Source organism: Pollicipes pollicipes, unplaced genomic scaffold (assembly GCF_011947565.3).
Source record: "Pollicipes pollicipes isolate AB1234 unplaced genomic scaffold, Ppol_2.1 Scaffold_4002;HRSCAF=4701_pilon_pilon_pilon, whole genome shotgun sequence".
NCBI lineage: Eukaryota > Metazoa > Arthropoda > Thecostraca > Pollicipedomorpha > Pollicipedidae > Pollicipes > Pollicipes pollicipes.
The window spans coordinates 34,632,427-34,656,477 of record NW_023596420.1 but is presented as its reverse complement, the minus strand read 5'-3'; the positions used below and the strand labels follow the sequence as shown (position 1 = coordinate 34,656,477).

General features: G+C 50.0%; 1 protein-coding gene across 1 annotated transcript; it reads left to right on the top strand.

The window, feature by feature from the left end:
* The first annotated feature begins 11,234 nt into the window (after positions 1-11,234).
* LOC119094422 (nephrin) lies at positions 11,235-23,013 on the top strand. Its single transcript, XM_037217483.1, has 12 exons — positions 11,235-11,300; positions 11,674-11,801; positions 12,534-12,806; positions 13,314-13,589; positions 14,397-14,533; positions 17,506-17,778; positions 18,212-18,398; positions 20,698-20,744; positions 20,856-20,868; positions 21,157-21,272; positions 21,740-21,911; positions 22,121-23,013. Exons 3-12 carry the CDS (start codon positions 12,704-12,706, stop codon positions 22,381-22,383), a joined length of 1,587 nt encoding a protein of 528 aa, XP_037073378.1. The 5' UTR covers positions 11,235-11,300; positions 11,674-11,801; positions 12,534-12,703; the 3' UTR covers positions 22,384-23,013.
* The last annotated feature ends 1,038 nt before the right edge of the window (positions 23,014-24,051 follow it).

Below are 24,051 nucleotides of genomic sequence, written 5' to 3'. Positions count from 1 at the left end.
AGAACGTTCGGTTAATTAGCATTCGACTTAAGAACGCTTTGGCAATTAAATTCGACCAAAGGCTGTTTCGGCAGATTAGTATTCGAACTAAAACAACACTTCGGCAAGTAACTTCAGTGAGGTGTCAGCACGACGGATGTATGATGTTTAGCATAATTTTTTGGTACTATCATCCTCGTCTTGCATGTTTACATTCGCACAACGTTTCGGAAAGGTAGTTGTTCGGCCGTCACCAAGTGTTAATTGGTCCTGAGACTGACGGACTGGTTTTGGGCTTTCAGCAATGTATGTACTGTATCCTCGATAAATAGCACGAACTATTGCGGTGACGGGACGAACGAGGCTGCTTTCGTGAAGCTAAGTCACGACTGCTGTGAAATGATTATCATGGCAAAGACGAGGCTAGTGGTTCAAGATAGCACTGGACAGAAAGGGAAACCAGTGTTAAAAAATTGAAAGCAGGAGACAGCCGAATTCAGAGCCGAAATCTTCTCTTTGAAAGGGCACAGAACCAAAGACAGATCCAGTCGCAGAAAACGCTCAAGGCCGAAGGCATGTTCAAGTGTTTGTTGGAAAGTGAGGCGTTGCGAAGGGTAAGCCAAAGCCGAAACAGAAGCCAGCTCCGTTCCTGATGGTTACCGTGCAACGGTCACATTCTTACGGCCCAAGCAGACTGGTCATTAATTCTAATAAACAGGAGAAAATGTGAGTTGAAAGTTAGGTAATTAAGACTTTATATGCTTTAAGAATGAATTAGCAAAACTTACCTTTTCAGACATTATACCTATGGATTTTGTTATTTACTTTGTATTACATTATTTACACACTTATACATTTTACCTAAAACAGGTCAAGGTAAAACTTGCTTATGAGGCCAAATGCTCCCTCTATCGCATAATGACTACCTTCGTTATATATCTGTGCGACAAACACATGCGGTGCATCATGACGAACAGATGACTTAAAGGGAATGTTCCACACTTGAAGATATTGTGGTATGCATCAGATATGATGGGAAAAGCTTACTTGTAACTATATATAGAATACTTAAAAACACAACGGAAAGCTGACGCCAACTGGCCATTCTCATCGCAGAGGCTGTGTCGAGTGGCGGATTAGTGGGTAACTTGTTTGTGGATTTTTTTTGTTTGGTGCTGGCCGTAAGAAATGCTTTGGTGAGCTGTTTGACATACGTAACGTAGCGATTGCCAGCTTTTATGGCAGATTATTAATATCAAAGCACGATATGCTATGCTGCTGCTGTTGCTCCTGTGCTCTTGATAATTTTTGTCAATAGTGTATTGTCGTCCCATCGTTGCCTGCAGTGCTGTAGTCCTGACATTGATATCATGTGATATGCACGGCAGTTGCTTTCTTAATTGTTTGTACCTGGAAATGCGGTGCCATATGAAAATTGATGAATTTGTGACATTGCTAGGAATCGATTGCCAAAGCATTGTCATTGCTATAGTAAAGATGGTAAGGTTGGCTACCAAGAATGCTTTTTGCTTAGCATTATTTATGCAATTAATTATTAACCCTGATATAACCATTGTGATGCAATGCTTTTCTTGCTGTTGATAGTCTTTTGGCATTGCTAAATCACTTGTTACCAGTCATTCATAAATTATAAGCTGATGTCTCATAGGCTTGACGAAGAAGTCAACCAATGTAGTACCTTGTGTTATGGCACGGGTCAACCTCTGTGGAACTACCTCAGTGCTGTACTGTGACATGACATAAAGAACAATGATACAGCTTTTGTACTGAAATCCATGTTGGTTTCATAATAAATTCTATCATGAAAAGATGGGTCAAGTGTCCTCTCTCGTATTGGCTCCCCATCTGACATATGACTGACCAAAACACATGATACAGTATACAAATCACTTTCAGCAAAGCAGGCAACTATTAAGTGGCATCACTTGCTCAGTCTGTTTTGGGAATCCACAAAACGTAGGTGAGAAAGACGCAAACACATTTTCCACTCCCATAGGCATGCAACATGCTGCACCCATCAGGCTGCTTTACTAAAAAGTAACAGGACAATTTTAAATGTGGTTAAACTGACACTGCAAACATGCTGACCTTGCACAAGGCTGGAAACATGACAAGTGCATGTAGTTATGGTTGGATGGGCAAAATACAAAGAAGTCATGAAGCTGCCAGTGCACACAATGGTCATGATAAAGATATTATAAATGTTTTCCAAGACACCAACAGCAATACTTTTCCACATTTCTCAGCACCCAGCACTTCACGCAAGTTGCAGTGACTATGACATTGATGACTAACGAGCAATGCTCGCCTGCATGCAAAATTTGTGAAGATAGTACAATATGCATCAGTAATAATACAGCTCTATATTTTCAGAATTATTAATGGAAAGACAATTTTGCCAAGTTATATAATGTGAGCCTATATTGAGCATGTACGTTTATGAGCTGTACGCACCATCCCCTACTGCCAAAATCATAATGACACGCAATGGATTAATTGTATGCTGGAGTACCCCAGTAGGTTCAAAATGCTGGCAAAATCATAATAAATTACCAGCTTGCCTTTGTACACCACTGCATTATAAATGCCACTGCTAGTGCTTCCCTTAGTTTGCCAGCGTTCCTTTGTCATGTTCAAACACAGACATAAAGATAGAGGCAGGTATCAATATATCACATTTTATTCGGAGTCAGCAGACTTAAGGAATACCAAAACAATGTTCTCTTTCAGAAGTACAAACCTCGCACGCACACTCCCCATTACACCAAGATCAATACAAGGCACCGGCACACACCACTAGTTATCACATACATTTCAAGCCCTGATTCGCACTGTTTTGTCAAATAAGTGTGATCTCACGCTTGCACAGCTCGCGGAACTATCAAATTGCAGATTTTCTCGCAATGTCCGCACAGATTCTCGGTCATAACATCGCATTTCACCGTGACCTCCCCTCAAAACAATGTCCCAACGGGGGTTCATGGTAATGCGGCTCAAGAGGTTTCTTCAAGAAGAAGAAAAAAACGCCAGCAGGGGAAAAAAGACAGATTTGCCGCAGCGTCTTCTTTTTTATAACCTTCGGGAGGGTGCCCATTTTTTTGGGTGCCGTATTTTTTGGCAGACAGTGGTGCTTTTTATAACATTGACCTGTGGGCTAGAAATAAGGAAAAATGACCCGTTCACGACGAGTGCTGCACAACCCGAAAGTGCTCACGCTTTCGTTCGCGACGCACATTCAGCAGCGAAATCTTGCTAACAGCCAATCATCTTCCGCGCATTGTATCATCCGTGCCGCATCATCGCTTTTGCGAATGCACCAGCGGCTATGCTGTTTTGACCATAAGTAGAAAACAGCCTGTGGTATGACTGCGATCGCATGACGTTTCTATGACGCCATTAATGCCGAGGCAACTTTGAAATAGGCTCTAAATAAACCTTCTCACACTTTTGCCGGCGTGTAACTCAGGAACCAGATCGTTTTGGGTCTTAAAAAGGACAAGGCTGTGAACTGCATCAAAAGGTCCTCAAGATGGCTATTTCAGTTGAAAACGCCATACAAATGTGGAGCAGTCCCTTTAAAAGTTTGAAACCATGTGAAATGTCTGTGTTAGATTAAGCGTTGTCACGAAGAGTTGCAGTTAATTCCAATGATCACGAAAATGCACATCTTACGCGATCAAGATCAAGGATGAAAAGCGCGCTCATGATATACTGGACACACACTGCAACTACAACGACAGTTCACTGGCAATAGCATGGCGGCTGAGATGCTACATGATGATACTTTACATTCAAGACCATGCCATTGTTTTACCTTTGCAACATCAGTGTCGGTTGCATACAAGTAACCGTTGGCAAAGCGGATTAAACATGAATAATCACCACTAGCCCCTGCCCACCACACTGCACCACAACAACGCATTCATGCACCAACCACAGCGTAAACTATGCCATACGGCACTCGGCCGCTTTATATTTCTCTGACCCACTGTGACTGCGAACCAAGAAACTCCCTACGGACGCATAGTATTTTCACTATGGGCGTGTGGTGTTCGTCAAAATAACGTTAATGTGGTAGCTCGTCGTGAAGCATTCTTACAGGTGTATGTGCCACGAATGCCGCATAAAATAAATATAGGTCATGTTTGACGTACCGTGACCTCTGATGACCTGACCGCTCGCTCTGAGACGCAGCCATGCCTGACATCACTGATGTTGAAACCGGCTAGATTGATCAAACAAACAAGTAACATATACAAACTGTCAAAAATTGAGCCGTATTGCCGATTTGGCGAGGAACCTTGCTGACATGACCTTCTCGAATGGCCCATAGGTTACGAGCTTAATGGACAAAAATACCGAAAAATTGAGCGGACGTGTAAAACATTTCATGAAGGCAGCTACGAATAAATCGGCATGACATCTTGAATGGCAACTAGTTCTTTATACAAAACATCAAGAGACCTGTCTTTTACACGTCATTTGTTGGGAAAGGCTTATGGAACATTTTAAATTCGTTCCTGCTATTTATGAACTTCCAATAGTGAACTTCCAATAGTCCATTGTGCCAAATGCCAGCGCACGTCTTCTCGCGTGGGCTAACTGACGTCCCATCACGACCACCAGCCTTCCAAGAAAGCGCGAGCCGACCGAGGCTGAATCCAACATCTAATTTTAGAGGAAACCGTGTTCTTAAGACAGTGCTCATTTCCTGAAGCCCGAGTCTGAGTTGGGGTAGTATCGGTGCTTAGCCGTCTTGCGTGCCATCCCCCACTCACCAGCTGCCCCCTTTGATGTTACCCTGCAGCTGGCCTTCACCTTTCCTACGACGAGGGCAGCACTGTGCTTTAGTTGGAATTGGAAACCTGAAATGTGACCTCGTTCTGAGTATTTGCATCTGTGTAAGGTCACGCTATTCGCTATAGCTCAGACAGCACTGCTAAGCCATGATGTTTGTATGCGCTGAGCATCGCTCTTACTGCGACTGGGCGAAAATGCCTCCCTGCGAACCATCGTGGCGAAAAATAGCGTGGTAGCATTTCTGTGATGTCATAGGTTACTCGACCTGAGCTAAGCACGAGTGATATACATATTGAAATCGTCAAACATACGACAATTTATGGCTTGTTAGTTCTTACGATATCTTAGGCAGGCTCACAAGCTTGTCGTTGCGCTGGAACTGCAACATTGAGCACCTGTTTGAACTTTAACCACCTCCGGGCTCCATCGTTGCGACACATTCCACAATGCGGTCCCATGCGCCGCCTCATCGCTTCCCCGCCCTGGCTCCCCAGAGGTGGATCAGTCGGCCGGCGGCCGACGGCGGCTGGGTCTCCGTCTCCAACGCCACCACGGTCGTGCCGTCCGATACTGTCGACGACCTCGAGTTCACCTGCTACGCCCAGAATCTGGCCATTGACCAGACCCGCACCGGCTCAGCCCTCGTCAGTCTGCTCCGTGAGTCCCAGTATTGGCCAGACCCGCGCCGGCTCAGCCCTCGTCAGTCTGCTCCGTGAGTCTCACTATTGACCAGACCCGCACCGCCTCAGCCCTCGTCAGTCTGCTCCGTGAGTCTCAGTATTGACCAGACCCGCACCGGCTCAGCCCTCGTCAGTCTGCTCCGTGAGTCTCAGTATTGGCAAGACCCGCGCCGGCTCAGCCCTCGTCAGTCTGCTCCGTGAGTCTCAGTATTGACCAGACCCGCGCCGGCTCAGCCCTCGTCAGTCTGCTCCACGAGTCCCAGTATTGACCAGACCTTTACCGACTCAGCCTTCGCCAGTTTGCTCCGTGACTGCTACGGGAATACGCTTTCGCACATTATCGGTATCGGAATTGCAACTTCGTTTACCACGATATTTTACCAATAGGCCGTTAAAGGCACGTCTTATGGAAGCTTATGGCACCGTCCCTCGGTAAGTACCTGCTAGTGGTCCAAAGACCTTAAAACGCATTGCATGGCGTCGCTTTTAATGGGCAAGAACGTGAAAGTGTGTCAGCTACACCCTCCGGCTTATTCGATGAGAAATATGGCTAAAAACTGACTTATGAATTTTTTGTCGCGACGTTTCGACAAAGGCCTGTTGCTGAGGCATCAACATATTTGGTTTTGCACATTCTTTTAATCCATAAGCGAGAGCAAGGTCAATAAAACTGCTCTTTTTACTGCGCTTGTCGGTAAGTAGAACCTGGCCGTGGCATGGCAGACTTCGTTTTCCCAGTGAACAAGTTGTGACTGGCTGCGACAGGCGTACAACTTATTTTTACCATAATTTTAAAAACAGCACCGAACCGGTGCCCGAGTTGTTTGAGCTGTTAACTGCTGTCTGAGTGTCCAATTTCCAAAAACCTGTACAATCCGAGATGATATGGAGTCTCAGAGATAATATTAAGTCTAAGCTGGTCCGAGGCCAGCTAGTATGTCACTGACCAGCGCATGTGTAGGATTTCCTTTTCATCAGTGAACAGTGGCAGCCCCCTACAAAACACCGTTCAAACTTTTAAAAAGGCACATTTCACGTTTTGCATCGCATATTGACTTGCGCAGTACAACCGTGCACTCTAACACAGTATTGCTTAACACGCACCCGGGTGGTCGACTAGATACTCTTTTTCGGGTAGGGGTCAATTTGACCCCCCTGATCTCTCAGGAACTAAGAGAGCTAGAGACACAAAATTTACAGGATGTTTTGACCTGCGCGTGCACCCACTTAGATCTAAGTTTGAGGTTTTTAGGTCATGGCCTTCAGATCAAGCAAGGTCGAATTCCAGGTTGGTCTCCAAAGTGCCCCCAGAACCTAGGTAACTATATCTAGGCAAAAGTGCACATGCTCAGTTAAGGTCAGTGACCTTGTTTGACCTCCCGAAGGTCATGGTGACCAATATAATACGAGTTTGCCCAGAGTTTTGCGTTTTAATAAGCAACAAAGGTTACGCCAGGCAGTATCTTCCTAAAAAAATTGACCAGGGTCAACGACCCATTCTGACCTCTAAGAAGTCCATGGAAGATGTATAATGCGGCTTCTGCTATCAATAAATTCGAAGTGAGCACCAGAAATAATCCCATACAGCAAGCCCTAGGGCTATAAAACAGGTTGCTCTTTTCCTTGGCCTGACGTTTATACCTGACCTTAGGTCAACGTAATTTGCTCATTCAATATTTGTGTTGCCTAAGAAAGTATCTCGGAGATGTATGGCTTCGTCTAACACTCCGTTGTTGCATCAGATCAAACGATTCCCTAGAAACTGACTTCGCTGAAACCATGCCCTGACTTTGACCTGCCATAGATCAGTGAGCTTATAAGGTACAGCTAAATCGATTGCACCACATGATCCGCTATTCAGTTGTCTACAACTACGCAGAATTTGGCGCGGCTCTGCCGCGCCGTTCGGGAACCATTCTGGAAAACATTCGGGGGGGTGTCAGTTTGACCCCCCACCCGAGTGTGTTAAGTCACCCGTCTCTGAAAACGTATGTGCACAGGTGAAAAATTGTAAATCTTAAGCAGGCTGCACGTGCTCGGGCGAGTGGTCAAGCTGCCCTCCTTCGCCTCTGATGATTTTTCAGAATAGTTTTTGAAAGATGCCATGCATCCAAGCGATATTTTTCCATATATAGACAATTAGATAACCGATCTTCAATTAACAAATCAGATAGACCTCTTAATATCGCTGGCATGAAGCAGGTCAAAATCAGGCCATGGCTGTCTGTGAGGATAACTCCTAGGGAATTTTTTAAGCTGATCAGACAACGAAGTGTTGACGAAATCATGCGACTTTGAAACCGTTGTATGATTATAGAAAGAAGTCGTAATCCTTATTCCATTTGTGACAATCACACAAATGGAAAAGGAATCACGACTTCTTCCGTTGATGTAAGGTCGATTAAGGTCAGATCGAGGCCGAAACAAAGCCGTGTCTATACAACGATAGCTTGTCTCATGGGCTAGTTTTTGACGGCCATTTCGGATTCTGTGATCACAGTGACGTCAACAGATTCATTTTTGACTTCATTAAGGCCACCTTAGGATTGCTAGGAGGTTACTGACCCAACATGACCTCGATTGACCTTTTGTTTTGAAGACCATGCTGACTAAGGTAGTTCCTGGCGCTCATTGTAACTTGAAACATCAAAAAATTATTAAAGCACTAACCTGACATAAACACAAGAGACCCTTTGCTTGAAAACAGGTATCTTTTTAAAAATGGTTGTGTGACGAAGTCTAAAGGAACTTCAGACACAGACGTCGAATATGACCTTATTTGATCTCATTTGGCCCGCCAGTTGAGACTCATGGGCCTAACAATTTGAGGCAGAAGAGTTATAACGTACCCCTGTCTGCCTTATCAATTTGGTGTCCCTTCCTCGCTTCGTTTTTGAGACATCAGAGTGCAGGTCGGTCAAGTTGACCCAGGCCCACAACAGAGCACGAGTCGCTTTTAACCGGCCACCCGGGAGGGTGCTTCCATTCTGGATTATTCCACGCTGGCCACTTTCTCAGCAAGGAATCTGATACCGCCCCCGTTCAGTGATACATACATTGCATCGTTCTCCGCTGTGTGTCTGATTTGGGCTAAGGCGGTAGATCCTTCAGTCACTTTGTCACTTTAAACATTTGGTTGGCAAAGTGTGTAGATATGTGCTCCCAGCGATGGACCCAAAGCATGAGATTGTGTGTGAAACGTTTGCATTTTGCAGCAGATTGGCAAGTTGACTGAAGCCCCCTCGTTTTGGTTTTATTTCTTTTTAATGGTTACTTGAATGTCATTTAGCTATTAATGCTCTTAATAATTGTCTTATATCTTATGTAATATATAACGTGATCCAATTTGTTACCGAAATATTCTTCATTTTCACTAAAATATGATCTGCCGTACACTGGTGCGCTTGGGCGATGATCTGCTCAGCGCTGAGTTGAAAGTCGCTTACTTCTGACGGTACTCACTTGGGTCTCCCGTACATCTGCCGGCTCTTTTGACCGCCCTCTGTAATCGGCCATGAATACCTCTGCTTTAATGTGCACGCTGCTGCGCTCTGTCTGTATCGTCTGGTATGCCTGCTGCACGGTCTGGCCGCTGACGGTGCTCACTGTGCTCATCAGGCGCGCCGATGCCCCCGGTCATCCTGGGGTACCGCCCGGACGAGCTGCTGCAGGCCGGGGAGCGCGTGACGCTGAGGTGTCTGGCGCGCGGCGGCCGGCCGCGGCCTCAGCTGGTCTGGCTCGGCGGCGGCGGCCGACCGCTGGCCGGACGCCCGCAGACAGCCGGTCACGACACATTCAGCCTGCTGACACTGGCCGTCAAGGCCGCTGACAACGGCAGGACACTGACATGCCGTAGCCGCAGCCGCGCCGACAGCAAGCCACGCGACGCCACCGTCACACTGCGCGTCTCCTGTGAGTTGCACTGTGCGCCTCCTGTGAGTTAATCTCCGCGTCTCCTGTGAGTCAATCTCCGCGTCTCCTGTGGGTTAATCTCCGCGTCTCCTGTGAGTCAGTCTCAGCGTCTTCTCCTGTGATTCACACTCCGGGTCTCTTGCGATTCACACTTCGCGTCTCCTGGGAGTCACACTGCGCGTCACCTGTGAGTTACGCTGCTGCAACATGTGTCACGTGGACCGTACCGTCATACAGCGGACACTGTGAGCTGTGGCGTCACACAGCGGACACCATGAGCTGCGCCGTCACGCAGTGGATGCCGTGAGCCGTGCCGTCACACAGCGCATGGCGAGCGGTCTGCACGCCTTCTGCCCCGTCACTTAACATTGGCCGGGTTATAGGAGCCCTATAGATTCCTGCTGACATTTTCTGGAATAATTATGTGAAAATTCCGAGATCTGGAATCTCATCGGTCACCAACGATGATCCCTCTGTCAAGTCTATGTCGGTTGCGTCTTGCTGTCGAGACGCCCGTTCGCGTGCAATTGTTGCACACCATGCATCCTAAAGAGTTTGGCTGTATTGATTTCCTATGCTCGGTCACAAATTTGTAAGTTATCCTATGGAGAGCATTAGATCAAGTCGCGTTAAGTCCAGCAGAAGTTGCCAAGGAACCTGGAGGCTGGAAGGAGGGGAGCTGACTAGGGAAAGATAGCTGAACTTTACTCGTAATGCAGGAAAGCGATTTTGTCCTCGGATTTCACGCACTTTCATCTCAAAGATGGAAGTGAGGTAGGAGACCCTCGGCTGAATGAAATAATGTACTCCGGAAGCCAAGCTATGTCAACTGTACCAGGATAAGAAATGCAGAGCAATGTTTTCAGTCATATGTCCTGGTGACGTGACTTCAAGACTTGATGGCTTAGAGACTTTTCTCATACGTCATTGTTGACATGACCAAAAACTTAGTTTTGGTTGTGGTAATGTTCTGGTCTTATTTGTTCCGTTAGTTAAATGGCATGGGCCTTCAGCGGCATTCGATTCACTGTCATACTATGAATCGTGGTTGATATAACGGGTTAAGGCCTGTGTACACCAGGCTACCGCAGAATGGCCTGGTTTCACGCCACAGGTACACCCACTAATGTAGCGATATCGGTGCACACATATATGCACCAACGGCGCTGTCTTAGTTGCTGTCGTAGCCAATGTAGATTCGACTATGGATGGGAAGGGCAGATGCACGGAATTTATCCGGTGGCACACACCAAAATCAACTTGCAGTGATGGTCGGCCATACATTCACAGCACGTATTTACAGACCTGTAGCTCACCGACGTCGCTTTTGGCTGGGTTCTGCCTCTCTGATATTTAGATGGCCAGAAAGCCAGGAGCCTCTATCGTTTGTCAGATAGACTACAGAGGCTCGTCCAGCGGATCCAGCTATCTCCTGGCATGTCCTCCCTACTGTCCTGTATGTACAGCGCCATAGCCACTCGCCGTGTGCATCCTAGCTCAGTCTCAGCCGTTTCAGCCATATGATGCACGTGTGCTCTCTGTCAGCTTAGAAACCCGCTATACATCTGCTCGCGGTTGTCCCAAGAAATATGACGCGTCCTCTAGTTTTCTCGATCATCTGCTGTACACGTCGGCCTTTATGCAAGTCACAAACATGGCTCATATTACGTGTGATCTCAGCCATCTGCAGCACCTGCTGGACGTGTGTTTTCACTCTGCCTCAGTTCCGCCCGGTGGGCTGGTGATGACGGTGAGTCCGGACCGTCTGGTGGCCGGCGGCGAGGCCCTGCTGACCTGCCAGTCACGGCCTTCGCTGCCAGCCGCCCAGCTCTCGTGGTGGACAGGCGGCCGCCAGATCAAACACCAGGTCCAGAGCACAGAAACATTTCCAGACGGCCGCAACGGCGGGTAAGAGTGCCCCACGTAGTGCTGCCACTCGGAAAGCGCAGCATCTCTGCCAACATTGTCTGTTGTGAGCACGGCGATTCTACGGAGCCGCTGAGTCTGTCACAAGTAAAAGGCAAAGGTCTTGGTGAACTGAGCACCTGAACACGTCAGACGTGCGTATGCTGGACTCCAAAACACCGCTCCAGTTATAAACACCACCACCACAACAGTACCAATTGATCCCGACCTGTCCATGCGGTACACCGTGACCTCTTCTGACCTCTCCACGATGACACGCCTCTCGTGGCCCTCCCAGGTCCTGACCTGTCCATGTGGTACATTGTGACCTCGTCTGACCTCTCCGCTGTGACACGCCTTTCCTGGCTCACCCCAGGTACGTCACGCGGTCGGTGCTGCGCAGGACTCTCAGCTGGTTGGATGACGGCGCCGAGTTCCGCTGTCAGGCTGACGTCCAGGCTTTGACCGGCACCCTACAGGCGGCCCACAGGCTCAACGTCCAGCGTAAGCCGATGCCGGCTGGCATGCAGTGGCCGGCAGCGCTGTCAGGTCTCAGCCAGCTGCTGTACTCATCAGCCCCGGTATCCAGAGCTGGTCCCGCACGATATCTCCAGGGTCGCTGGTTAGACTGAGGTCATTAGCTTATTAATTTCTTATGCGCTTTGTTGAGAGCCTGTTCACATCACGAGTGATTAAAGACCTCTTACAGGTGCGCCGTTTTCCGGCTCCCCTAAGGATTGTTGCTACCTGATTGGCGTAATAGCATGTCCACCTGATGTCCGCGAAAGTCTGTTTTGTACTTAGTCACACGGTTTTGAATTGAATGGCCTTCCGCGGCCAGAACCCACGCTAAGCAGTGTTGTTACGTGCGTCCTGGCCACACCAGGCGATCAGGAAACTCTAGCTCAAGGACAGAATTTTGTGGCTAAGGCTAAGCGTAGTGCAACGCTCAGCACGGTTCGTCCACCCCTCTGACGTCAGCTGACCTTTAGCGCGGCCGCTACCAACGGCCACAGGCCATTCAATTCAAGGGCAAACAGCGAGCGCTTAAATTGACTTAAACCGGCGCCGCCACGGGTGGGTGAGCCCGAATACAGGCGCCGTAACCAGCTGAGCTAGACGGACGGACGCAGACTGCCGGCACGGACCGGGACGGATGGACACATTGATCTCAAATGGTTGAGAGTGTGTTAATGCCTGACGTTTTAAGTGCTAACACAGTCGTGCCCTCGGCAGACCCTCCCACATTCCGTCCGAAGAACATCAGCGTCACGTCCGTCCGGGGTCAGCACTTGACCTTGAACCTGACGGCGCGGGCCAACCCGGCCGTGCTCTCCTACGTCTGGTCACGTGACACAGTCTCGCCGGCGACCAGTGACGTCACGTTGACGTCAGCGGACGGCGTGATGAACCTGACGTCGGTTAAAAGGGAGGACAGCGGCTGGTACCAGCTGCAGGCGACGAACGCGCTTGGCTCTGCCACCGCCCGGGTCCACGTTGATGTTCTCTGTAAGTGCTCACCGTTTATGACTTAAAGTCATAGTCTCTGTGAGCATAGGCTATCCACGACTCAAAGCGCTGCTCTTCGTGGCCATAAGTGCCCTACCGCTGCCCTGGGTGCGCCACTTTCACGCCAGTAAATGTTTTTGTCCAGGGCATATGGGGCCACTGCAAGGTGATATTCACCTGTGCCTGCCTCGAGGTACGCCTGTCTGTTGCTGATGTCCTGTCTGCATACTTTTCAAGGACTGAACCACGTTCGTACTCTTAAGATATGCCCACATTTGTGACAATTGCATGAATAACCACGGCACGAGACGAGTACGAATGTATTTTGTGGTCAACCATAATCTTTCCTTGGAATTGGGGATTGTAGACCAACTCACGAAACAAGCTGCATTAATCTCAGCTTCCCCAGACGAAGGCTATTTGATTAGCGGCGTCCATCACGCTCATCCCTCTGTCGTAGTTCAGGTCAGCCGAATGCGATCACATCGCTGCATTCTGCCCGGTCAGACCCGCCTGAGATCATCAAGCGTTCGTCGGTGACGGTGGCGCGCCGGGGCGAGCCGGTGGCGCTCCGCTGCCGGGCCGAGGCCAACCCCCTGACGCCCGCCATGTTCCGATGGTCCCGGCCCGCACACCGGCTCGTCAACGTCTCCACCAGCTACGCCAACAGCACGTCCACGCTGACCGTCCACAGCGCCGGCCCGGACAGTGCCGGCGACTTCGAGTGCTTTGTCGAGAACAAGCTGGGCTATGACGTGGCGCGTTTCTCGATCGTCATTGAAGGTGGGGAACTAACTCTTTTGCAGTGCAGTGCCCATCTCCCCATAGTGTAACGAAAGTTTCTAAGCTCAACTGGGATCCAGAACTCTTTTTCTGTGGGCTCAGACTGGAGTGCCTTGTGGCCACTGGGGAAAACAAAATGTTCTTGTGTTGCTTTCCAGCCCACTGTTCTTTGAAACTAGAGGCAGCTGCTGAGATTTACAGCGGGGTTGTTTCATTACTTTTGTGTGTTTTCTTTCTGCATCTTGCATAGCGTGCGACACAAGACAAATAGCAGCCACAGAGTCATTGAGATCAAAGTTTGGAGGCGCAAAGCGCCAATGCCAAAGCTGGAATTAGAATATATAGCATGCAAACATGTTAATTGCTCGTTAAATCACACGAAAATGCCTTCCTTACAAGCTTTCTCACAGTTGGTGAGCCGGTTCAACTAACCTTCTAACTAGCCCTTCCACGGATGCAGTCATGTGCAGCCGCCTGGCTCCGACTGCGACGGCCACACTCGACCTGTTGTGACGGGATTCCTCTCTACCACGCTGGCGCGCCCGGACTGCGCTCGCTCCGATTCCTCCTTACCATCGCTTTCACAAACCGCGATGGGTGCATACGCAGTGCTCACGAGGCGGGACGCTACAGCTTAGACCGGCGACCACAGCGTATCAGACGTGTTCGGCCGCCAGCGCGAGCGCACGATAGGTATTCATACACCCACTAGGGGCGGCTGTCGCCACGTGCGCGACGTCCCGGTTCGCGCCCGCCCGTCCAGTGAGCACAGCACCAGCGACCAGCGGTGTCGCCCGCTGCCACCAGAGGCAGCCCACATTGTGAAGAGCGCCAGGCTGGCCAAGGCGGCCGCGAGTCCGGGAGAGACGTGTCACGTGACCTGCCGGGCCGTCGGCGCGCCGGACGTCTCGTTCAGCTGGTCCCGGCATGGTGACGTCATCAGTGTGCCGGCCGGCGGCGGGAGGCGCCGACTGCAGCGAAAACAGGTGAGAGCTCCGGGTGGCTTTGCCGCGGGCCTGACTGCCGAGGCTGTAGATGGTGGCATTTGTTTCAAGCAAGCTCTTGTTAGTTTAGTGACCGTTGTCCCTCTGTGCGAATGAAGTGACCAGACGCACGCATAAGAAAACAACAGGCAGATGGCTACACGGCACCACGGTCTCGCTTAAATTAACCCCCGTTAGGCGGGGAGGTCGCACGACCTCTGCTAGTATTTCAGGCGTATGTTTTGCAGCACTCACCATAAAATGTCAAAATTGCTATATGTGGTGTTATTGTGCGGAGTGTGCGCCCTCGCCCTCGTTGTCCTCCGAGCTCTGCATCTGACTGGGTGCCGGGGGACGTCATGCGACTGTGGGTCCCCGGATTCGCCGGGGGTCAAGGCTCGGCCGCTGAGGCGGCGGCAGGGACCAGACGCTCGCAGGTGCCAGTTGGTCTTTGGACAAGTCCAGGCGGATACCCGATACGTTCTCTTACTCTACATATCCGTGTTAAGCACTTTTCCTCAGCCTGAAAAAGTGGAAGGCTCGATCTGTGATAGACCACGAGTCATGACCCCTTTGTCGAGTTCGTGTGGGTCACATTTTGCGTGCAGGCGCTCGATTAGATGCGTTTGCTGCAGATAACGATTTTCAACGCCCTTCTTGGATGCCTTGCTGTATGTTATTACGTTCCATGATGATGCGATTGCATATAACTTAGACAGGTCATGGAAGGTCAAGCTAAGTAAAATATCAAAAGTAGCACATTTTGCGGTGAAGATTTTTCACCTTTCCTTACCTGGTTTTACATCACTAGGTTACAAAACCGGATATGGGATGCGGTTCGAGACCTGCCGCCCAGCATCGACCAACCCGTTGCCACACGATACTGACTCCCTGATGGTACGAGATTAGAACTGAGAGCTCGGGGCCTGACGTGTGTGACCGGATCTGAACTGTGGCATGTCTCGCCCGCTGGCTGCTCATCACTGGCGTACGCTTCAAAGTGCTAGGGCCTGCATAAACTTACCTTCACCGCTGCCACGGCATACATAGTTGAAAAAGGACCGGACTCACCTGTTTTGCCCTGCCGAACTGGTTTGAACCGTCGAAGGGCAGTTTCATTGTTGCCCAATCACACTCGTCTGATGCAGTTTTATCCGGGCTTTACAGGAAGGCTTTTCGCTTGATTCTAACAGAATTCCGCCCAGAGAGAGCACAGGGGAAAAAGTGTAATAACGTAACGCGTAATTATGTATGACGTAGGCCAACATGTTTGTGCAGTTGCTTAAATATCGCATGGCTATCATTGGGGCTACATAATATCAGTTAACAAGGGCTAGCCATCGTCAAAAGAATTGAGCCTGATGAAAAATGGGATAACTGCGTGAACTGAAATTTGCGACGTACTGTCCTGATTCGTATGGTATCTCTCCATTTAGGTTTAGTTTTCTCTTAACGGCGTGTCATTTGCACAATAACGTTTAAACACACATTTAAAGGTAAGCACCAGCTTGCAACTTTTTAGTTTCGGTAGTGTTGTAGTTTCCAGTACTGCGGCTGAAGACAAATCAAATAGTAAAAACAGTACATTGTACGTTCAAGAATGATTGGAGCATTATTGTCTGTCTGAGGTAACAGCTGAGTGCTCAATCTAAAGAAAAACATATTTCGGAAACTTTTAGATGGGTTTGTCTCTATAATGAAAAGGTTTATGTGTTTACAGCTTAACAGTCCTACACCAAAGGTCAATTCCCCAACTACCAGACGCCACAGTTGCTCGGCGACCGAATGAATCGACACTACTCGGAGCGTTACGTAAAGGGGCGAGCATTGCCTCTGGGAAATCTATGATACTTGCAAAGTTTGTGGAAAAATATGCTAATCAAAGAGAAGCCAGGGCTGTGGAGTTCAGTACCCTGTGGTGCACGCCCTTCCTGCCTGGTTGAGAGGCAGGAGACGCCATATAGCCTCAGCAGCTGAGTGCGTCGTAAAGCCCCAATGGCACACCAATGGGGTCGAATGACCCAGCAAACTCGCCACATGCGTTGGGGCGAGGCGGTGGAGCTGGTGACTGTGGAGAAATCCTTATTCCTGGGCCGAAGCTTACATCTCCCTTCCCCATGCACTGGAATGCTTTAAAGGGAGTGCTCCACATTGGTATGGGGTTTTGAGTTGTGCTAGCCATGTTGAAGATCATCGAGTGCAGTTCACAGCCCCGTCCTTCTTGAGACCTAAACTTCTCCAGTTTCTGAGGTACACGGCCGCCGCGAAGATGGGCAGACTATTGCGGGGAGACCATTTTGAGGTCATCCAAGGCATCCATGACCCAATAAAAACGTCGTTCAAATCCTGCCATTCCATAAGCCATGCGATGATCAAGGCCAATAAAAGTGCAGTTGCCGGGTCGTTCATATCTGGCGTCCGTGAGCATGATTTTCGGATGGAACGGTCGTCGATTGGCTCTCAATCAATGGTAAGCGAGATACATAGCGAAATCAAGCAATGGCGTATTTGGGAGGATATTTACTAAGCAAAGAAACTGCGTTGGCAAAAGCAACATTTCCAATTAAAAGTACACTTATAGTTATTACTGAACGTTCTTCACCACATGTGACATTTGGTTCAATGACTAATTTGGGAGTATTCACTTTAAACATCGCCTTTTTATTGCAGCATGGTAATGCACGGTCTGATGCTATTTATTGTATGGTGAATTTATCCCAAACGGACCGCCGAACATTTGTTGGCGATCTTTTCTTTGCCGGATTTTGTCTTATGTGTGTTTGTCCTGGCGTTTTGTCAGCAAGATGATATCTTCGTATGCTGTTTTTTCTGTGCTCGGGCTGTGCAGGATCACATCGTGCGAAGTGAGACGCGCCTTAGTTACGTATACTTGCAGCGGGCTTTTCGCCTAGTAGGTGGCGTTCCCCGTCCAGAACGAAATTACGGCCGACATTGGGTGTCGTACCATTTCTCCCCAGCTTGACCTGTCGACGTGGGCGACGGTTCTGGAGATCAGGGACGTCCGAGCCTCAGACTACGGTGCCTATAGTTGTACAGCCACCAACCGGCTGGGCTCGGACACGCACACCGTGCAGCTGGTGCTGCCCTCTGTGCCGGACCCTCCACTGGACCTGCGGGTGCTCAACGTCTCCTCTCAGGCTATCACGCTGGCCTGGACGCCTGGCTTCGACGGAGGCTTTATACAGGTCAGCCCAGGGCGTACGGCCATGACGGCAAATCCTGAAAGCATGCATCTGCCGCTTGTGTTTCTGATAACGCGAACGCACCGTTATCGAACGTGATGATGATGCGAAAGAAATGAAAACGGCAGCTGCGGGGCAGCTGCCGTTTTCTTTTCTTCTTTTCATTAACTTTTGCGCCATCTTGATTGCAAGCAATGGACACAGGTTCTCAGCCATAATCGTAGGTATGTTTCATGAACCTATGTTAATAGATTTAACGGTATATTTAACCCCACTGGTATTCGTGGCAGCTCTGGCCACATGTCTGGACGGGTCACTGAACAAGACGGCGACCCGTCAGTAAGTGATCGGGTTGGACGCGCTATGTCGCTGACTGGTCTTTCGCTGAACGACTGCTGCTCAGAAGCCAGCGCATGATACCGTTCTGGGTCGGCAGGGTTTCCGTTTTCGCTACTCTGAGAGTGGCTCTCCGCAGCCGACGGTTCAGGACGGTGACCCGACCTCGGTCCGGTTCACTATCGGCGGCCTGCGGCCCGACACCGGCTACCAGTTCTCAGTGGCCGGCTACAGCCAGCTGGGCGTGGGCCGGTACACAGAGCCGCCGCTCGCCGTCAGGACCAGCGGTGAGTCCGGCGGGTCGAGGCCAGCGACGAATCCGGCGTGTCAACACCAGTGATGAGTCCGACTCGGCAGGATCGATGATGAGCGTGGCTAGTCAACGCCCGTGGCTGGTCAGCACACGTGGCTAGTCAGCGCCGTGTCTGGTCAGCGCACGAGGCTGTCAGCACCTATTGCTAGTCAGCATTCTTGTCTGGTCAGCATACATGTCTAGATGGCCCCGAAAGCCATGATTGGTTTCACGTGCATAGTTGGTGGCAAGAATGCCCCTGGTTCACCCAGTAATGACACGTAATGCAATGTAATGACCGAAAAAGCAACAGTAATGGAGTACGCGGACACGGCATTGGTACTGCATGGCACCCCTCCCAGGAATGAAAGCAAATCTCCATAGCTTAAGGATCGTGACTGGTTGAAAGCCAAGGTACAGGGATGGGTCTCTGCTATGACCGATGAGCGGCCCCAGTTCAGTGCAGTAGACTTGTTAGGCGTACATCACTTGCCATGGTATTGATCCGCACTACAACAGGAGGCTCTGATTTAGACCAAGCAGAGATCCCATTTATTTCCAGGGGAACACCCTGTCGTCATCAGCATCAGCGGTGCAGACACCTTGACCGATCAAGCAGAGGAGAAGCCTATTAGCGCATATATTTTGGAAAGCTGAGGTTCGATGTCAAATTAGAAGTCTCTCGCCATGATGAACCCGAGCATGATGTGTTCAGGCGCTTGCCTCTTTCGACTGGGAGGAGTGTCTTCTATGACTGGGAGTTTGTCTCTACCACGACTGGAGCGAGGCCCTTGTCAGCGAGGGAATGTTCTAACATAGTAGGGGTCCTTAGTGATATTGGATGGCTGAGAGCGAAGGCAATAAAAGACGCGTCCGTCATGGATATGGCATCATATTTTTTGTCTTCTGATATATGGTAAGTTTGGAGGCAATATCAGATCCCATTTGTCACCAGATTTTAACCAGGGAAGGAGGCCCATTTTGATGTTGCGATATTACAGAGGTCAGCGGTGCAGACGTCTTGACTGGTCTGGAAGAGAAGAAGAGCAAGAGAGTTCGTTATGGTGCATATGATCTGCATGTAACAAAGCTCGAGGCCCTCTTCAGACTATGAGGAGGTCCCTCCTTGACTGGATCTCGAAATCGTGCTAGTTATAAGGCTTCAATATGTTTAAGTGTTTGTCCGGTCAGGTATCGTGCAGTGCGGTGTGAGGATGAAAAGCACTACTTGGCCTGCCTTGTACAACATGGATACATTGCAACTCGAGGTTCGTGAGTCTCTCAGGCATATGTATAAGAGTTGCATTGCATATGACGGGCGTGACCTTGAAGTTCATTAGCGCTGACATTGCAATGAATTGCTAGCGCCTCAAGCGTGGTTGTTTCCACATTGATTACATGTTGGCTTGCACGTTTGTTAAAGAAAGTTTCGATGTGATCGCATCATAGAAAACTATCTATCTTCTACTATCATCGTCATGGTCATTTGTCCTGTAAAATCTATACACGCAGGGTGATGCAGTGAAGTAATGCAATGTGAATAGTTGACGAGGGTGGTCAAGACGGCCATGCGCAGGGAGACCTCGTAACCTGAGAGGTCCCACGGATGGTGCTCACCCAAGAATAGTGGCACACCCACCCATCCAAAAGTTCGTAGGTCCGTTCCGTATGATGCCACCGGATTTATCTGCTTGGACAGAACGGTAGGCATATATGAACAGAACAATCTGCCATAATTTTTGGTGATCAGGTTTTAAATCAGTTTGGTACCAATGCTTCAAGGAAGCGTTCCACATTTGTGTGGGTTTTGAACCGAGATGGACATTTTCAAGATCATTCGTTGCAAATCCCAGCCATGGTTTCTATGACTTCAAACTCGTTTGTTTCTGAGAATGTTGTTAGCGAATTCCTGCAAACGGATAATCAAATGACTTAAAAAGCGACACAACCGAAATGCAAATGCAGTGAGAAAACGGGCCATCGCTTGAAATATGCAAGACCACTACCGAAAAAGGCCAAGACACAGGCACGTAAAGATCGTGGCATAAATTTACACATCTAGACCATCAACGCAGATCCAATAACGCCAAGGTGTTCTAGCCAGACGAACAGTCAGATCACATGGAAACCACTCTAACATGGCGTCACTAGTCCAATAAACACAAGTTTAGTGACCTGACCTCCCGCTGGCACAGGCACGCCGCCAGTGGGCTACGTCACATGACGTCACACCAAACATGAACGTCACTGGCCCCATGAACACAACTTCAGTAACCAGACCTCCCCTGGCATAGGCACGCCGCCGGTGGGCTACGTCACGGACCGGGAGGAGCCGGCGGAGGCGCCCTACCCCCGGCTGACGGTGGTGCTGGCCGCCGTCTGCGGCGTCGTGCTGCTGCTGCTGCTGAATGTGCTGCTGATCAGCTGCGGCTACCGCCGGCGCCGCCGGAAGCTACGCGCGCAAGGTCAGCAGGCGGCCGTCGCGGGAAGCCGCTCATGGAGTCTGGTAGTCAGTGTACTTCACACACGCATGCCCACAGCTGGGGATCTGAGGTATGAGGCTTTTTCTTCGTACAGGGAAAACACGTTCTAATGTTCGCCTCACAACACGTGTCGCTCTTACAGAACTATTTGCACCATGCAGTGGCCACTCGTCGAGGAGGGGGGGGGGGGGGGGGGTGGCAAGCGAGATGCTTAATGTGTGGCTGGCGTTTTAGGCGGGTGCCGCGATAACATGGACGCTTGTGTTACAGGGCCCGGTGAGGGGTGCACCGGCCCGAAGCCAACTCAGACGCAGGGGAGCCAATCGCGAGGCTCCATTTCATTCAGGAGCTCTCGGAGCAACTCTCTGGAGGGCTATGCTGACAAGGTGGCTGACTTTATCCTAATGTGCTTTTGTCGACCTGGCTGTGAAGCTTAGCGGGAAGTTTCTGGGTTATTTACCCCGATGAGAAGCTGTTTGTTATGGACCACACTCCTACCCTCGTAACCAAACACAGAATTGCGATGATTTAAACGGCAATCCGTGGTCTCAGCAATCTTATTGAGGGAGGCCTGAGTTTGGTGGCATAGAGTTTACCATTGTGATGACACGCTGGATTGTAGGAAGCTATTTCATGGGTTCCTACAGCATACCTTTTTGTCGGAAATGTAATATCTTTAAAACTCACTATACTGTAGCTATGTGCAAAATACCACTGCACTGTTAGTTATTACCAAAAGAGCTTCAGCCTAACTAAAAAAGCCCATAAATACAAAAGTCTGCACTTGCGTTCGCTTCTCATGGCATTTTGTTGGTGGTGCCGTGCTCAAATTAACGGCCGTTGGCGCTGGCAGCGGGACGACCGCCAGCTGTTGCCCTCTGAGGAAGCAGACAGTGCAGCAGACAGTGCACACCACGCAACTGCACTAGCTGCCGCGGCCTCGCAGGCGGACAGCAGTGACGTCATAGAGCTGTCGACACGGTCCGCGCTACTGCCGAGAAGCAGCGGTGGCGGCCCGAGAACCGGTGAGGCATCACGAGCCGGCTCGGCAGATAACAGATTACGCAATCTTGCACGTTAGGGAGAGGTTATATCGCAGCACATGTTTGGCTTCCTCCGTTCGTCACTGTTATACCCGGAGTCGGTGTCCAACATTGTCGCTGCTGATGAGTGTCGCATCGCGTCACGAGCGTACTGACTCGTTGTTGATCAGCATCGGCCTGCCTGCCTCCAGTGGACGGATCGTCGTACGGCTACCAGCACCTCCACACGTCCGACACGTTCATGGACACGCTGGCCGACCTCGATCACTCCGTTACGGCCACCCCTGACGTCATCAGCGGTGACGTCACTGGGATAGATGCCGAGTTCGGCCGGACTGAGCGTCGTCACGTGCAAACACAGCGGCGGCGGCCGAAGTTGGTCAGCTTTAACGAGCCCGAGCGGCCGAGGCCGGACAGCGCGCCGGCTGGCGGTGATGTGCTCCAGGGGCTGTGATGTCGCGTGGCTCGCAAGCCAGCTGAGGTGGCGGGCCTCTGGCGCGTAGCGCACCCGGAGCGGGACGCCCGGCACCGGATGCGCTACTAGTCAGGTGTAGGAGACCCATCACGGACGTCTTTCGTTCGGTCGTCATTCCACTTGTACTCATCCCTCGCAACCCGGATGACAGTGGAATTTCAGTGCAGCAGTGCGAGTTTGGGAAGTGTTGATCTTGTGCTGTGTGGCTTGAGGCGCTTACGCGATACTTGGATCGTAGCTTTTTATTGATTCAAGCCTGGAGGTGGCAGTCCATCCACATGTAGGACGGCTTGTGCGTTTGGGTCGCAGTTTGCGTTGAATGCAGCAGTTGAGACTGGATGTGACACGTTAGATCACATGCTTCAACAGCGTTTCGAGCAAATGTGGCCTGCCGGTGCAGATGTGCGTCGATTTTTGTTGGTGGAGATGGTGGTGCAGGTTTCCCAAGTACGAAACCAACGGCTAAAATTCATGTAACCGCGGTCGTTAATGTAAAATGTACTTTTATAGAAGTGTGGGTTTTCTTGGGTAGGCTGCCGGTTACCAAGAAAGAGCTTTGTTTCCAATTTCAATAGCGAAATCGATTTCCGCGCCGGCGCGCAAGAACGCAGCGGCAGCACGTGTGGGAGGAAACCAGCCGCATTCGAATGTTACACACACATGGTGCCAAATACAGCCCCTACGACTAACAGCTCTCGTTGCATGAAATTTTCCCCTTTAAAGACATGTAAAAATGTTGTGAAAACCCCCGCCGCAATGCCGTGGAGTTTCCAGTTTGTTCTGAATGCTTTGCAGTTGGGTTTTGATTCAGACTGCTCTCTAGTCAAGACCTGTTGCGCTTATTCTGCATCGCTACCCCACCGCGCGTTTGCCCTACCGCGTGTCATTCCTGTGCCAACCAATTCAGTGAACCAGTTTGTCTGCCGTTTCGCCAGGACTGCTAAGGGTGTGCATGTCGCACAGTGTTGCGACACAGCCGCCCCAGGCTGTTATTCAGGTGAAAGCCTTGAGCCCTACCCCCATCATCTCCGCCCCCACCCCCTACCCCACTTATACCCCAGCCGTACCAACATGGACACAGCTGAACCGGATAACTTACAGCTGATTTTTTCAACTTGATGATGCACAATCTCAACGTTAGACATCTTCTTGATGACAAATGACACAATGCATAAACAGAAAAGAAACCATGACAAAATTAGCATAGTACACATTTTAGGTCTGTTTCACAACCTTGCTTCCCTTCTCTCATATGACCTTTGAATAGCTAAATCAAAAGCTAAAAACAATAGTGCTACAACTTCTGCCACATAAAAAATAAAATGGGCCGAATCTGGGAAGAAAAAGGCATTTTGTAATGTCCTGCAAGGATGAAACCGAGGCTGCCCCACCCCACTCACATACACACCTTTTACTGAACCACATCTTTGCACGGTACATCCACGCTCTCATGTCATTTGCATTACAAGCGAACACGCCAGTCCCGTTGTGCGATCTTCTCGTCACTGCGGAGGAGGAAACAAGACCAAGGGTTGTAGGTTTGGGGAAAGCTGCGTTCGGCCTGGAGACGGCACTTCGATAGCGTTGGTCATGAGTAGGCTGTGCCGCACGACAACCCGGCGCTGCGGGCCGGTATTCAACTATCCT

What these genes read in the sequence shown, in the direction of transcription:
- LOC119094422 (XM_037217483.1), top strand. Translation starts at nt 12,704, where the DNA reads ATGAACCTGACGTCGGTTAAAAGGGAGGACAGCGGCTGGTACCAGCTG. An exon ending in TTTCTCGATCGTCATTGAAG is followed by an intron (nt 13,590 to 14,396) that starts GTGGGGAACTAA and finishes CGCTGCCACCAG; the next exon opens with AGGCAGCCCACATTGTGAAG. An exon ending in TGGAGGGCTATGCTGACAAG is followed by an intron (nt 21,273 to 21,739) that starts GTGGCTGACTTT and finishes TGGCGCTGGCAG; the next exon opens with CGGGACGACCGCCAGCTGTT.